This window comes from Berghia stephanieae, chromosome 4, assembly GCF_034508935.2.
Source record: "Berghia stephanieae isolate SIO BIC M18660-M18661 chromosome 4, UCSD_Bste_1.3, whole genome shotgun sequence".
Taxonomy (NCBI): Eukaryota; Metazoa; Mollusca; class Gastropoda; order Nudibranchia; family Aeolidiidae; genus Berghia; species Berghia stephanieae.
This window is the reverse complement of record NC_088363.1, coordinates 39,300,056-39,317,509: the sequence shown is the minus strand read 5'-3', so window position 1 is coordinate 39,317,509 and position 17,454 is coordinate 39,300,056. Positions and strand designations below refer to the sequence as shown.

The window sequence follows — 17,454 nt, the reverse complement described above, 5'->3', positions numbered from 1 at the left end:
AACTAATTGTATTTTCTATTTAAAAATTTTAGACTGATTTTTTAAAATTTTCTTTTCTTCTCACATTTTCCTTCAAATGAAAGGTAACTTTTATTTCAAATAACATGAGACACACACATGGTCCACATTTCAATAACACTTGAGATCCAATCATAAAAACATGGGTTGAGAGAATCATTGGAAGAACATAATGCGAATTATATTATATATATATATATATATATTATATATATATATATATATATATATATATATATATATATATATATATATATATATATATATATATATATATATATATATATATATATATATATATATATATATAATATATATATTATATATATATATAAATTTTTTAAACATTTTCTAGAAATGGCTTTGATCGATTTAACTTGAGTTTTTACATAGCACAATATCCATCAAAATTGTTCAAGCGTTTCACAAAGGGTCCTCAGTCAACATCAACATTTGGCATGAAGGACAAGACATGATACCTGTAAGGTAGACAGGGACAACGCTATTAGCGGCCAAGTACTCATTTTACACCTGAGTGCAGTGACAAATGTGAGTAAAGACCCTTTCCAAAGGACTCAACTTTGCATTGCCCAGAGTAGGACTCCTGCCATCCAGCAGAAAATGGATAGCTTGGTCTGTTAGATCTGGTGGAAAGTACTTTCCGATAGACTAGAATCCTATCCAAAGGGTAGCAAGCGATTGCTAATGTCCGTTTCACGCTATAGAAACTGGGATAAACTCTGGCTCCATGGGCCTTACGGCTCTGAAGGATGTTTTTTTTTTTTTTAAAGCCTTACCGTGACAGTGATGTAGAAAAGGTTGTTGAGAACCATTTCTGTAGCCTGAGTTGACCCCCATCCCTCACCCTTGAGTGGGGGATCAAATGTGTCTGTGTGTCCATCCCCATGTCTAGTCAGGAAGGAGGTGAGAGGAGGTGTCTGTGGTAGGGAGGGGTCAACTAGCTCCATATTGTGGAGCCATGGCATCAGATATTTCAGTAATGTCTGTCGAACAGATGGACGTGCTGTCTGGAACCGTTGGGTGATTTCTGAATGACGTAAGAATGTATCAACAATAAACTGTGGACAACTCCACATCTAAAAACAATTGAACATTTTCTAAATATTAAAACTATAATAATGTCAATCCTATCAACTGATGAGATAAATGCTGAGACAATCTCAACTTCAACATTTCTCAAACTCAAAGTTTGTTGTCGTCGTTGTTTTGTTTTATTTTATTTTTTCAAATTTTCCTTTGAATGTGTTTGCTTGCTTAATTTTTTTTTTTTTTTAATTCTCTTTTCTTTCTTTTACTTTATTTATTATTATGTGGGGGGGGGGGGGGGGGGTTGATTTGTGTTTTTTTGTTTGCTTTTCAATTTAGAACTAAAAAAGGAAAAAGTATTCTGGCTAAACGAATACTGATTATCATCTAAAAAACAAACAAATGGCCCCGCTTACCAGAAAACATTGGCATGGTGAGGTCAACATGCACCCTGGCTAGCTGGTCAGACACAAACATCTGAGAGTTGAAGTATGATACAGCTAGTAATACGTCATTTAAAGGGGCCATTTTACTCGAGTCATCCTCCTGGCTTTCTTTGAACACTGGGGCCTCTTGGAAAAATCTAAGAACAAAAACAATCAGAAGTTAAACAATTTTTTTAAAAGAAAGCGAAAACATTTTTGACAAATTGTTTTAAGATGTTCAAAATGCCTTTCCAAAATGTACACTAAGAAAAAATAATCTAATAGGATTCAAAATCCAAACAGTTTTTAATATCTACTTTGACAGATTCAAATATCTGATACGATTAAATATATCACTTTTTTATATCTCCACTTTAGGGGCAGCGTGGCTCAGCAGTAACGTTCCTTACTTCGTCCCGAAAGGTACCAAGTTAGATCAACGCTGCTTCGCTGTGTGGCCTTGAGCAAGTCACCTTGCCCTAGATCAATTTGCAGTGCTGCACTGCGGCTAACATCTAGGTTATTTCAGTTTTCCCTTTGAATCAACCCTAGAGAATTTTATTTATTTCATTTTAATTTATTTAAATAATATTTGATATATCATATCTCCGGTTTGAGGGTTTATGAGACGTTTATTGTAAAGTGCTTTGAGCACAATTAGTGGATATTGCGCTATATAAATGTTCTAGTTTTATCATCATCTGTTCCCTTGTGAGAGCAGATGAAAACCAACTCCCATTTAAAGCTCATCTCAATTTTGTTTCTTTGTCCTTTCCTTTTTTTTTTCTTTTTTTTTTTGATCGAGACAAATGGCTGAGAAGACCTTAAAGCTATCAGACTTACCTAAGATCTAGCAGATGTAGAAGTTGTATGGCCGTCTCATGGATGGAAATACGAGGGTTGCCCACATTTAGCACTGCCAGGTTTAACATGGCAACATGGTCACATGGGTACTCTCTGGTGAAAAAAAAAACACACACACACAAAATCAGCAAATAACTTTTAGTTTGTTTGTTATTGCTTTTTTTTTTTTGTTGTTGTTTATTATTAATATTATCTCAATTTCAAAGATGAAAAGAGGCCACTAGGCATAGAGCAGAAAGGTAACAGTTAGCATGTTTTTCAAGCAGTCTTTAAAAATAGAAACATGAATATTCCCAATGTCTTTGTGGGTATTTAGACAAACGACTTTTCACTCATTAGGCTGATGACTTAACTTTCCCAAAACAATAACTGTTAGATCCAATGATTGTATGCATTCATATCTGTAACAAAACAACACCAAAAAATAAAAAAATAAAAAATTCCCTTTATTCATCCCATAGAGGCAATTTGTCTCTGGGGTCTATTCCAAGGGAAGACTGGAATAACCCAGGCGTCAGCCACAGTGCAGCGCCACAAATTGAGCTAGGACGAGGTGACTTGCTCAAGGCCACACAGTGCAGCGGCAAGTGATCAAACTCTGTACCTTTTGGGTACGAAGCAAAGACTGTGCCGCTGAGCCAAAAGTGCACCAATATAAGTTTTGGAAGAAAAAAACAAAAAAGAAGCTTGCTTCAACACCCTGTTCAACACATGTTAGGTTGTTTAAGTGACAATATCCCAATTTCTGCCTGAGGAGGAGCCATTAGAACTCCAAGATCAGAACAAAAAAATCTCAGGATCTCAAAAGATTCAAAAATGCAACCTTCCAATCAAAAGGCAATTTACACTACATCATTGACGCACCAACAGAAGAATATGTCTTCAATTAATTATTTTTTTAAAAGCTTTACTAAAATTAGCAATGTAAAATATGTTACTTTGTATGAACACATGGATTTATAAGATATATTGACTAAGAACAGAAAAATGAAACGCTACACGATTGAATAAACTAATCTGTATTACTAATTGTTAATTCTACCACCTCTGTTCGTTTTGCTCCCTTATCTCTCTGAACACTAACCTGGTCCTAAAGACAGCAGCCAGCGCATTGAAGCATCCATCAGCTACCTCACTGTGTCCTGTGTAACACCTGTCTATAACCCAATCAAGCAGTCCCTGTGTGTCAGGGTTAAAGTCCAGCAGAAGGTAGACTGTTTCTTTGGCTAATTCATAGATCTGATCATCATGGGATAGAATGAGGAAATGGGAAAATTTGTGAGTGAAGAAAATTATAAAGTGTAATCTCACATGCTAACAAAACATATAATTTCAGGCTTATTGATAAGTTGAAACAAACTTCATCCAATATTTCAACTCGAGCACAAGGTGCTTATTTTTCTAATGGTTTATATACAAACATCCAGGTTGTTTTGACAAAACGATTTGAAGCCTTTTATTTTTACATCAGCATATAAAAACCATTTTAAAACTAAACACATAACTAGACTGATCTAAAGACAATCAATCTCATTGCTGACTATTCAAATAACAACAGACATTGGTTGGAATATACCATCCATTTAAACACCAACCATGGCATTCTTATTTTATAATTTAATGAAGGAAAAAAGTTTTTTTTCGAATTAAAAAAAACTAAATGTAAAAATTTAACAATGATCATTTTATACTCCAAGCCATATCAAGAAAATTAAAAAGTCATTAACAAAACAATTGAAAGATTTGACAACAAATTTAATCCATCATAAACACCGTTAAATTGAGCACAGATTTCTGCTTCTCATAAACAACTTCAGTAAGTATAGTCATGTCTCTCCAATCAGAACACCTCCATTCCCAGCATTTTGTCTGGATTACAGAGACATCCAGATAGTGAAATCAGACCCTAAAGTGTACAAATGAAGAGGGGAAAAATCCATCCCCAGGCAATCTGTCCGGATAATGGAGACATCCAGATTGTGGAGTTCCGAATTAGAGAGATGTGATTGTAGTTGAAATTAAATTGAAGGGACATCAAAATAAGAATATTATATTCAAATACTGAGTAAACTTTAATTATCCTCTCACTAGTATTTGTCGATTTCAAAAGTAAAATCTATGTCAGTCCTTTAAGCTTCTTTTTGTATATTTTAAATTTGGATCAACCAAGAAGGAGTTCAGCCTCTGTTTATTGTTTGTTTATTTGTAGTTTTTATTTGATAAAGTTTTAGCCAATTTACCACCAATTTTATTCTCAAATGGTAGTATTAAAAGTAGTCTTTTAAAAAAGTGTAAAACCTTTTATTGGAAAATACATTATTTACTATTAAAAAATCCAGAATCACCTGAATGAAACAAAGAAATATAACAGTGAGGGAATTGAAATCAAATGTAATGTATATGTATGCAAATAGAAAGATTGAGAAAAGGCTTTCATTCTTTGTACCATGCATCAAAGCATCAAACCACTTTATCCCTCACATAAATAACCATAGACTCAAACATATAAACACAGACACACACAAACACACACACACACACACACACATACACACAAACACATACAAACATACATACATAAATATAGAAATAAATACATACAAGCATACATACATACATACAGATATACATACATACATATAGAGACATGTAAACACAATCGTACAAATACACAATACATACAAACACGAAATCATAAACAAACACATGGTGAGTTACAGCAAAATGAACCTAAAATTAAGGGCTATAAAAGAATCACAGCTGATTCAAAAAAAAATTGATATCCAGACAAATCATGACAAAATATAACCCATCTCCAAAAAAGGGTCTTAAGTCCACAACACTATTATGAAGAATATCATACTTGGTCCTTTACAGATAGCTTTTGATTTTTAAAATCTAAACTTAGCATTTTTACCAAGAGGGCGGCAACAGCAATCAAGTTTCAATGAATTTGGGAGTAATGTCACCATTTACTGCTCTCTCCGTGAAAATGATTAGGTCTACAGTTACAACTAGAGCGTTTTTTCACATCAAACCAATTTAACCCCTGGATCAAGTCTGTACAAAATTTCAACATTTTTTTTTAATTTGTTAATATGAGAAGAAAAAAATCTCCTCTTTTAAAACATCACATTGAAAATATTCAACTCCAATTCTTCAGTTTCTTTTTGTGTTTTAACTCTGTAAGATACAAATTCCGACTTTCAACCCTTCTGGAAAGTTGAGTCAAAAATGGCAAAGCTTGATTTTGATTTTAGAGGGTCAGAATCAAACATGCAGTATGGAAAATTTGAATAAGGAGCAATATCATACCAAAATAAATAATCTATACGCTATTAATAAATTAAACATTAAAATCACAATGAAATTTTACGATGGAATGTCAATGGAGAAAGCATAAACAAACCTGGCTAAAAACAAATGAAGAAAGAAAATGGTACTGTCAAATGGTTAAGCAAACTACAAGACTGACTGCAAATTGCTAAAAAAAAAAAAAAATTAATTAAAAAAAGGCAAAATAAAATATCTATATGTAAAATCCAGCAACGCCTAAAGATAAAAACAAATGGATGTTAAAACCAAATGATAATTCTATGGGAGATACCAATAAAAATAGAGAGGAAAATTCAAACAAAATCATTGTCTGCTACCAACATAAGATCAAAACAAATTGGAGGAAATGTCAAGGAAAATAAAAATACGAAAAATCAATGGAAATCAAATTAAAAATTTGCAAGAGGAAATTTGGTGAATAGTGATACTGCGCTATTGACCCATAATGGTTGAGTAGTAGTATTCCATGCCAGTGCTTACCTTGGGCCTCATCTATTGGCAAGAAGCATTAGGGATAGAATAGACACCGTGTGTAAGGATACAATGGTGTGGAATGGAAGTACAATCATCATCATTATCATCTTAATCATCCATCAACATTACTGCTGTACTCTGGAAAAACCCATATTTAAACATTTGGCCAGAAAACTCGTCCTTCAAATATTGATCGATTTAAATGACTCTCATCTTGGCAAAACCTCTCAAACCTGGGACTTTGGCCAAATTTTTAAATATGGGTTTTTCCAGAGAACGACAGATTACTATCGACTATCATAACCAATTGTTACTTGGTTGGGATGGGTACTCGTTGATCAATAGCTTTTATTATCAACAACAAACAAAAATTAACATTACAGCTTCAAAAGAAAAAGAACAAAATACCAAACACAGAACGTTTCAGGCTCAAACCCTTCTTCAGCCAACAACAACAAAAAACAAAAAACAATTAAAACATATATACATTAATTAAAAACCCAGATAGACAGCAGAAAAAAAGTAAGCACTTCCTTACTGTATCAATATCTTGGAATGAAAACAAAAGGATGCGAACAGTTTTGAGCTCGAAACGTTTTCATGTTTGGTATTTTGTTCCTTTTCTAAACTGTTATATTCATTTTTGTTAATACTTAGCTTCTAGCAGCTTAGTATCACTTTGCCATATTATCAACAAAACACTTTTTATCAAATTTTGTTGATATTGCCATGATGAATTTTCTAAACAAAAACAATTTATGAGTATGTAATTTATGTAATGATCATACCTCTGAAATAAAGGTTAATCACTTATCACAATAGCTAAGATGATTTGCACAAGAGTTTAAGCAGATCTTAGTTTGATTCTAGTCAAAGAGAATGTATTTTGAAAACTCTATTTTACTTCTTCTTTTCAAAGGACTGTAATCCATCATATCTTTACTTCCATGATGGAGAATTCAAGCAGCAATTGTTTTGAATCTATAGCACTTTCATGCTTGAGAAATTGTCTGGCATGGCGGTTTTTTGCCAAAAAAAATTCCAAATTTTGCAATCTAAAAACAGCAAAATTTACAAAAAATGTGCAAAAATTTGCAGTTAATTTTCCTAAAAACCCATAATTAGTTCATGAAAGAGAAAGGTATTTGTTTGTTTTTAAGGGTTTCACGGCGCTTGCAACAAATGTAAGGTCATATCAGCGCCAGTAAATGAAAATGGGATAGTAAAAAAGAAACTACTCTTGATTAATTATCTTTCACGTCTACATGAGCTATCAAATTAAAAGAAAAAAAAAATTTGTCTTCTTATTTTATTTTTTATTTTTTTTTGCCTTTTAAAAAAAATATTATTATTTTCCTTTTGTTTTTTGCTTTTTTCTTTGCAAAATTTCGAAAATTTGCAAAACAAATTGCAAAATTTGCGACCGCAATGCAAATCAGTGATATTTTGCGATTTTTTGCAAAGGAAAAATAATATTATTTTTTTTAAAGGCCAAAAAAAAAAAAGACGAATTTTTTTCTTCTTTTAACTTGATAGCTCGTGTATAACGTGAAAGATAATTAATCAAGAGTAGTTTCTTTTTTACTATCCCATTTTCATTTACTGGTGCTGATATGACCTTACATTTGCAAAAAACCACCATGCCAGAATTGTATGTCTAAATACAGTCCTATGTTTAAACAAATGAATGAAAATGATTGATCAAAAACTTAAAAAGAAAGGTTATCCATTTTTTCTAGGAGAAAAATGTTTCCAAATGATATTAATTCTCATCAAGGAACATTTTATGTCGTAATATAATACATATGAATTATTATTATTATCATTATTATTATTATTTATTATATTATTACTATTATTATTATTATTATTATTATTATTATTATTATTATTATTATTATTATTATATTATCATTATTACATTATCACTATTATTATTATTATTATTATTATTATTATTATTATTATCATTATATTATTATTATTCTTATTATTATTATATATATTATTATTATTATTATTATTATTATTATTTATATTATTATTATTATTATTATTATTATTATTAATATTATTAACTATATCATATTCTCTATTTTGGATACCAAATTCAACATGAACGAAATTCGAGCAAATGTATTGGACTGCTTATTCATGTGAACACAAGGAAGTTAAGTATAACTCAAGTATAACTCAATGACTGATAGCTTGTGCTGGTACCCATCCCAATTTAGTGGTGTGGGTTAGATGTGAAATCTATAACAAGCTGAAGTGAAATACCATTAGTAGATAAATAATTGAATTGACAACCTTATATTCCAATCCAAATTGTTAATAAAAATGCAGTGCTGCCAACCCTAGCCATGAAAATGTGTACAATGGAGAGCCAAAATGAATAAGATTTTGGAAAAAATATGTACAATTCAAACTATAATTAGCCCTAAATTTGATAATGGGCAATAAGACCATACTAGAAATATTATGATATGACCCAGCCAGATAAAACAATATTTAACTCCCTACATGAACTCCCAGAAACAGATTTAAGTTTTTAAGTACACTAAAAAAAAGTGTACGATTGTTAAAATGCTTAAGTAATAGAAAAATAAAATAATGCTTGGGATCCTCAGCAAAATGAATACAGTGAACGAAAATGCATAAGAATACGCATTTTTTACTTAAGGTTGGCACCACTGAAAATGTATATCTTATCAACAACCATAACTCATGTTTCATGCAATACAAAACTGACAAAACAAATTCAAAGGTTGAAACTTATCTGTCTTATATAGTACCTTCTCCATATTTTATCAGTGATACATATCTCCGATTCCTTTATGATTAAACTAATTCACTAGCAATATTGTTATACTATGTGAGATAATGAAGCGAAGTCTTTCTTGTAAGTGTTTATGAGACCCAAGCCATTTTGTTAGGAGCTGAATCCAAAAAAAAAAAAAAAAAAGATATAATCTTTTGAAACAGATAACCTTAAAAGCAATCAAAGTTGGTTTAGTTTTAGAGCCTCTCTCACCTTTTCATCTTGTGAAGACAAAAGTGTGTCTAACCAGTGGTAGATGTAGCCATCGTCATTGAGACCGTGAGGGTCAAACACTTTCCCACAACACAACACAGCAGACATAGCACGTACCGCAGACAACTCTTGTTCGCTCCAGGGCTCTTCTTTACCATGACTAGGGAAAAATATAAGTAGGTATGAAAAAAGGAGTTATATCAAAAAATGCTGAAATAGAGATTGGTTATCTTCAAGGTTTTGAATAAACTCATTTAGTGCATTCATATCAGAGTCCAATCCAAACAAATGTTTCAGAGATCATTGTACACACTTTGAAATAAATGATGAAGGCAGTCAAAAACGATCTCAATTTCAAAAATATTCACTGTATTCAAATCAGATCCAGTCAGCAATATTAATGGTGAAAAACAATCTTTGAAAATATAATAATAGCTTTAAAATGTTATAATATTGACTTAATCAAAAGAAGGGAGAAAAAATATTGGAATCTTGATTCATGAATGCAATACCTTTTATCCCCAGACCCAAATGTGAGATTGAAGTGTCCACTCCAGTTGGCAAAAAGATAGAACAAACTGTAGCGTAATTCTCTTGACAAGAGGTTGCTGCGGTATTCCACTGGAAAAACAAACAAATAAGTTGTTGATTGAATATAAACATCAGAGTGATTGAACCAGTGGGGATTTCTAAAGTTTTACATGTTTTTATTATTTTTGGATTGGTTTGATAATGCGACGTATGGTAAATGGAAGAATTTGAATGCAGAATTGATAAAAACATACAGTATATAAAATAAAGTTAATGTTTGACAACAAGAAGTTTGAAATATAGCTTACCAAACACAAACTAACATAAAACATTTTCATATTATCTTTAAATGAAATTATCCATATTTCTCTTACTTGGTGCATTACAAATCAGGTGCTGTATAAATCCACTGAAGTGTAGTCGTATTTCTTGTAAGATGGGCAAGTCCCTATCATTCTCCCCTTCCAAGTACTGCCTGGCTCCATCGATGTAGTCCACAAACATAGCACTCAATGACCCTGTCTCAACATCTATGACACCCGACTCCCTGCAAAAGCAGCACACTCAAAATAGTCAAAATGGTCAATGGCATCAACTTGGGCAAGATCAAACAAAAATTAAAGAGAATATGAGGAAAACATATAAAAATTAAAGAGAATGTGAGGAATACATACAAACATGATTATTGATCTTGATTTTGTCAAATACAACTTCTCAGTACAAAATCAATAGAAATATGTGTCAGTGCATGACATAATCAGTCGGAGGGTGAAACTATTGGATTTGCATTTTTTGCATTTTCTGAAAGAATATGTTCACCAGAGCATTTTAATCTTTATTTGAAGTAAATTGGGTGATTTTTTTCAGTTATGGTCAGAGTTAAGGGAAAGGTATCCAGCAACTTTTCTCAAATTTCATACTTTTTCAACTTGACCAGCTGTAAAAAATATTTAGAAGTGAAATTAAGCTTTGATATTGCCCGAAGATGTACAAAAAGGGTTGATTTAATCATTTATGACAAGAACTCATTTTTGATAAAAATTGACTTTCTAACAAACTTGGCAATATCTCAGTTCAAATATTTTCACCATCCAACTGATTGTCATTCACTGTCATATATCTTAAAAGAAAAGTATTTAACATTTCAAATGTTGAAGGTAAAGTTTAACTACAACCATGTGTCGATAACGAGAAAATGGAAATGAAACTGTGTCGTCCAATTATGTTTGGTCACTTTCTCCCTGGATTATTTGGCCACTTCATATATTGTTTACTTTTTCCTATTTCCAGTTAGGGTAACAGTTACTTTGTCTTTGATTAACCTTCTCGTCTTATCTTCCACTTATCATCAGCATTACTTTCCTTTTAGTTAAGTAAGATTGTAACATTCACACATCTTACAAAACAAAACACAACACTGTGAAAAAAAAAATTAAATTAAAAAACCTATCAGTTTTGATATCAATCAAATGATATAATTTTCACTCACCCTTGAATAAAAGCCTTGTTGTCAGCCATCAATTCAAAGATGTGGGCCAATTGTACCCTTAGAATGTCCCGTTTACGTCTGCGTCGTATGTTGTCTTGTTTCTTGTCAATGGCTTCTTTTAGGAATGGCAGCAGCTCCTCTGCCAGCTCCCTGTAATGCACATGAAATTGTGGTGAGGCTTGGTGCAAAAATTGAGAAAAGGTATGCTTCACTTTCATAGTGCTTCACAGAAATCTCAACTGAAGAAAAATTTCACTTCATGGAGAACTAAATGCATTGCTAAATATATTTCTTTTACATTAGCAACACAATCACCTCAAAACTGATTTATATATCTCGGATGAACACAAAATAAACATGTAAAGAAAAATCAGTTTAAGACAATGAAACACAGTTTTGTTTTTTGTTTTGTTTTTTAAGGGTTTTACAGCGCTTACAAAACATTTAGGTCATATCAGCGCCAGTAAAAAGGTTGAAAATTGGATAGTAAAAACATTCTAGATGTACAATTAAAAGGACTTGAGGAAAAAGTAAGACAAAGGGGAATGGTACAAATAGGGAACAGATGTAGACTCCAAGAGCACACTATCAGTGTACTCTGAGATTACCTACATGTTTCACCCAGACACCAGCACACGATCCCACTAAGAAGAATACACTCAAATGTTTACAAATCGTAAGTTAAAAATGAAAAAAAATTTAAAAAACAGTACATAACAGAGAGATGATTTACAAGGAATATAATATCTCCCAAAACTATAACTATACATTCAACTGTTTCCCTCCCAACCAAGAAGTCCAGCCAGGGTCAGGACAAAACTTAGTAATCTCATTCCAAGACGAAGACAGAAAGCAATTGAAAAACAGATACAGGGGGATAGAAGATACAGCAATTACCTTCCTGCCCACAATGGGAGGGCGGGAATCACACCCAGTGAAATACGGTAATCTGGACAGTTGTCACAGATAAACCAATGGCCATGGTTTATCTAATTTGTTTCACATAACAAAGAATGGAATATAATTTACAAAAATGAACTCTATTCTGATGTCCTCAAGTCCGATACAGCCATGTGACACTGTGATATAAATTAATTTAGATGAATTGAACTTAAACTTAATTTATTAATGCTATCTATTGATTGTAAAGTTTGAAAATATGATGAAAGTGAAACATTTGGGAGCAGGCATTGGTGCAATATAAAAATCTTAAAAGAAGTGACAGAACCTCCCAGGGTCAAAAGAAATATACTTTTACCCCTTATTTGACATGACTTACAAGTAAACAAGTATGTAAAACAGAATATGCATTTATGTAAACAAGTAAGTAAAGTGAAATATGCATTTATGCTAAAAAGTGGCATACAGTCATGTTACCAGTCTTTGAAATAGATATTGTTTTACATTCGTCACAAAGGTAAACCACAATATAATGTTAAACAACTAATATAAAAATATAGTTTGTCAAACTAATGGCGATGACTACAATGATAATCAGTTTATAAGTAAAGCAGTGAGCTCAACTCAATGACATGACAATTATGAAAAAGCATTTCATACACAAAATTAAGCTAATGAAAATAGATTGACTCACTTGAAGACAGCTGGATTACAGTATCCCAGACCATTAACAATGACATCCCTCATGTCAGAGCTGTCACATCTCATTAACGGAATCAGACGCTGGAACAGGCTGGATGCCGAGCATTGTGGGATACTTGGAGATTTGTCCGATGTTGACTCCGGAGATGAAGCAGCCCTGAGAATGACAATTAATAATAATGGACAGTATTTCCATCATTCATTTTAAACCACTATTTACACAGTGCAATTGGTAAATAGGACTATCTTCATTTTTGAGAACTTTAAAACCTGACCCCCACTCCTGCCTCCCCAAAATAAAAACAAAAAAAAACAAAAAAATAACTTCCAAAAAATATACAAACATTCATGAATAGTAATACAATTAACAATTTTACATTTAAACCCCACCCACTCCTATTGAAGCCATTCAAGTTGATGGAAATCAACTTTTAATAAATGTATTAGATTTTTAAAACTTGGTTGAATTCATTTCATTTGTTATTATCAATATTATTAGAAAACTCTACTATGTAACGGTATTACTTTAATAATGGGAATATATTATATTTGGTTGCTTTTTTTTTTTTTTTGTTTGTTTGTTGCTTTAGGTCTCTTCCAACACAAATGAGGTTATATGAGAGACCGCTGAAACAAAAAAACAAGCAATCTAACAAAAATAGTACAAATGTAAATCAAAATCATAACCTAAAGATATCATAAGCTAAATTATAAATAACCAAGAACAAACAGGCAGAAGATTCACAGAAAAAAAATATCCCCTGTCAAAAATACAATCACAAACCAAAGAAGCAGGATAGGCTAGTAAAGAGAAGAAGAAACGACATCACTATCAGATCGTACACCCATGCGAACATCATAGGTATATGATTCAAGGGTGATGCTCCCATCCAACCACCCGCATATTTGGTTGCAATTGAATAACATTTAAGTCTTTTTACAGTAGTTCATTCTGATATTTATCAAAGATTGAACAGACAAAGAGCAAAGGAAATCTTACCCTAGTTCAGGAGAGGAACACCTATATGGCATACCCGAACCCTGCATGGCAATGCAACAGGCCAAGATGACATAGTTCTGCCATAACTGCATGTGTAGGTCCTTTTCTGATGTGCCCTTCTTACTGCCTGACCTCAGAATGGATGATGCTCTTGTCTGCTCTGGCTGGGCACTGGATATAAAGAAATAGCTTTGCAATGTGAATGGTGACAATCTATAATTTAGTCTTTTTTTCACCAATTTAGATTTCCGTGATCCATCCAACTCAAATTTTAAAATATATTTATTTTCAACACAGTAAATATCATATAATATATCCGTGACATTCCCATTGTGCACTGATAGGACAATATGTGAAAATTCTAAAATAAATATATAAAGTTTACATTATAGTGCTGATCTCGCAATAGTTTGTGAAAAATATGCTGAAAATGGTGTTTCAAGAACGTATATTTTTTAAAAAAAGTGATTAGCCTGTCCTTCTAACAAACTGGTATTAATAACTGAGAAATCAAGAATTCTTGACTAACCTCGGATCTACCAATGGAAATAGTGCATTAAGTCTGGTGAAAACGATTGGCCAGGCATGTCCTACAGCATGAGGACATGATCCCATGGCATTATCCTTAGAGACATACTCTGCGACACAACGAATCCACATATCAACCCGGTGGAAGCTGTAGTTGATTTGGTTGCCATCCTGCATGGAGCCACCCCCGGCTGGGAGCCAAGATGTGACAGCTCTGTCAGCCACCCATGCCAGGTCCATATTGGGCAGGGTCATTAGAATTGGCTGTTGAAATGAAAAGAAACAATTTTCAAAGTAAATGGTTTGCAATGGCTCGGAAAAAGGAAATGGTTGAAAAGTCACAAACTGAAGTTTCTAGAGTAACTGAGGCTGTATTTTAAAAATTTGATTGTCAACACAATCAAACATTTACATTCATTTAACAAAACTCAATTCTTTAAATGTTTTAATAATATACAAATCAACCCTTTTTTCAACAATTCCTCATTTCTATGTATACATTTCAGCTTTTCATTAAGTTAATGGCTTAGTTGGAATAAAAAGCATTATGTTACAAATAACTATGAATTTTTTTTTTAAATCATTCATCATTCCTCCCAAAAAGTAAAATATTAACATATAAGACTAATAAGACAATAGATCTTAATGTTTCAAATTACAAATATAAGATTTAGATTAGATAAGATGTCCCTAAATTCAACCCACAGGGAAAATTTGTTTCCCGGGTCTATTCCAAGGGAAGACTGAAATAACCCAGGCGTCAGCCCCAATGCAGCACGGCAAATTGAGCTAGGGCCAGATGACTTGCTCAAGGCCACATAGCACAGCAAGTATTCAAACTCTGTACCTTTCAGGTACAAAGCAAAGACCATACTGCTGAGCCAGGCAGCCCCCTAATAAAAGATAATTTATTTTTTTTAAATAAAGAAAGAAAGATAAAATTACGCCCATGGACAATTTATCAAACAAGTGTCTGGTGTCAACAGGAATCATCCATGTTTTCCAAAATTAGCAAATTGGCAGTTAATAATCTTGCTTGAGCCTAACAAGGAAATGTAAAATAATCAATCTCGAGAGGAAGAATAGTGCACAAAACTTTTGAATCAGTTGTTGGAATCTATGGGAGATGAACACTGATATCACTTAATAATACCTTTTTAACTGTATAAAGTCAAATAGTAACCAATCTCGGTAATAACTCCTTTGCACATTAAAATTAAATATATTTAAAGGATTGCCCAGTTTAATGCGCTGACAAAAGTATTTGGTATGTTAAGGTGATATAATAAAAACAATTATAAAAGCATCCTAACACAACTCTAAGTAATCTTTATGTGAAAGATAAGATGCATTTGATGTTGGATATCTAACCTTTTCTGAGGAAGGTAACAGTGGCATCAGTTTCTCTATGACTGTGGGGCAAGCTTTGTCAATCACCTCCAGCAGACTTGACCCAGCAAACTGAAAGCATAGAGGGGGGAAAATGTTGATATACAACTTATACATTAAAGGTGTTTTTTGACAGTTTATTACTGAAAACCTATTAGTCACTCAAACTGAGATGATAAGGGACTAAAAGCATTCATTATATATATTTTAACTATATTATGATAAAAATCATATTTCAGTGAATTTTAATTGTCCTCTTATGTTTTCAAACATAAAACTGAGAAAATTAAGGAAAGAACCATTTCTGCCTCACACCAATGCAATTCACAATTGCAAATCTATTCAATAATAATAATAATAATAATAATAATAATACTTTATTGCATCCCAAAAAGGAAATTTTTTGTACAGACGTGTTATAATTTACACATAAGATAAAAATACAATGGAAATAGGATGTATATATATAAAAAAGGAGCAGCTCTATAACCAGAGCTGCGCTTTATAATATGAATAATTTCAACACTGTAAAATAGTTAAAACTGTCACTATAAATTGAAAATTGAAAAGATTGCAAAACAAATAAATTAATAAATTAATATTTATATTTTTAAAAAGTAAAAATGAGAAATAATTATATAAAATGATTATTGCTTGTTGTTATAAAGCCTAATACTGGACGGCAGAAAAGATTTTCGGTGTCTCTCTGTTTTCGTTGAAATAGAGAAAGGGCGACCACTTCTTTCTGACATAATAATTGATGGTCTTAGTGGATGATACTGGTCATTTAATATTTTAGTTATTTTATTTATACAAAATTTCTCGTATAAAAGATCTACATCGTCAACATCATTTATATAGCGTTTAATGGATTTTTTAATATTTGAATTTATTTTGTTCCTTTCCACTGCTAAGCAATTGCCTCCCCAAGCTGTTATACAAAATGACAAAACACTTTCGATTACTGCTCTATAAAATAATGTGCAGAGGGTTTTATCTATTCTAAACTGAGAGAGTTTTGATAAAAAATATGTACGTCTGCACATCTTATGCCTAATTATTTTCAAGTGTTCATCCCACTTGAGCCTGTCATCAATCGTTACACCAAGGTATTTGTAGTGAGGAACTCGCTGGACGAATTGGTCCTTTAATTTTAACGGTTCTATCGGTTCCTTCACTCTCCTAAAGTCAATCACTAGCTCCTTTATCGTAACTAGATAACTAGTTTGTGATTTTTGTAGGGTTGGAAAATTTATTTTTCCAAAAATTTAATTATGATAAACAAGCGAATGGGAAAAAAACAATAGTAAATCAAGCTACCTGAGATTCTGGGTACATGTTGAAGATATTTCTGACCTCCTTGAGCAGGTGAATGGCCAATTTTCGGGTGACCACTCGGCAGCTACACATCATGACTAGACACAATCCTTCCACCTCATTGAGGACCTCCATGTTGTGTGGTGATATGCCATCCTGGGTAAGGTCACAAAACAGCAGAAATAACATTGCAATGATAAGTCAAAAACAAAACAAACATCGTACATCTTGCCATTTATTTAGAAAACTAAATAAATCTTAATTTCTGGAGGAGATGAAATATCATTGTTTACAGATGTTGTTGCTGTTGTTGTTGTTTTTGTTCTTGTTGTTGTTAGAGTCGTTGCTCTTGGTGTTGGTTGTGTGGTTGTGATAGAACCTTCTCAATTATGAAAATGGA

General features: G+C 32.3%; 1 protein-coding gene across 6 annotated transcripts in view; it reads right to left on the bottom strand.

Moving 5' to 3' along the window:
* LOC144970541 (protein furry homolog-like) overlaps positions 1–17,454 on the bottom strand; it is an 87,414-nt gene that overhangs the window by 52,800 nt on the left and 17,160 nt on the right. For all 6 annotated transcript variants that reach the window (XM_078910281.1, XM_078910282.1, XM_078910283.1 and 3 more), the window contains exons 20-32: positions 17,058–17,210; positions 15,720–15,809; positions 14,350–14,612; positions 13,821–13,991; positions 12,813–12,977; positions 11,219–11,368; positions 10,104–10,276; positions 9,711–9,819; positions 9,199–9,358; positions 3,439–3,593; positions 2,334–2,447; positions 1,482–1,648; positions 816–1,066 (exon numbers count right to left, since the gene is read on the bottom strand). In XM_078910281.1, coding sequence (XP_078766407.1) covers positions 816–1,066; positions 1,482–1,648; positions 2,334–2,447; positions 3,439–3,593; positions 9,199–9,358; positions 9,711–9,819; positions 10,104–10,276; positions 11,219–11,368; positions 12,813–12,977; positions 13,821–13,991; positions 14,350–14,612; positions 15,720–15,809; positions 17,058–17,210 — 2,121 coding nt within the window. The remainder of the gene's footprint in view (positions 1–815; positions 1,067–1,481; positions 1,649–2,333; positions 2,448–3,438; positions 3,594–9,198; positions 9,359–9,710; positions 9,820–10,103; positions 10,277–11,218; positions 11,369–12,812; positions 12,978–13,820; positions 13,992–14,349; positions 14,613–15,719; positions 15,810–17,057; positions 17,211–17,454) is intronic.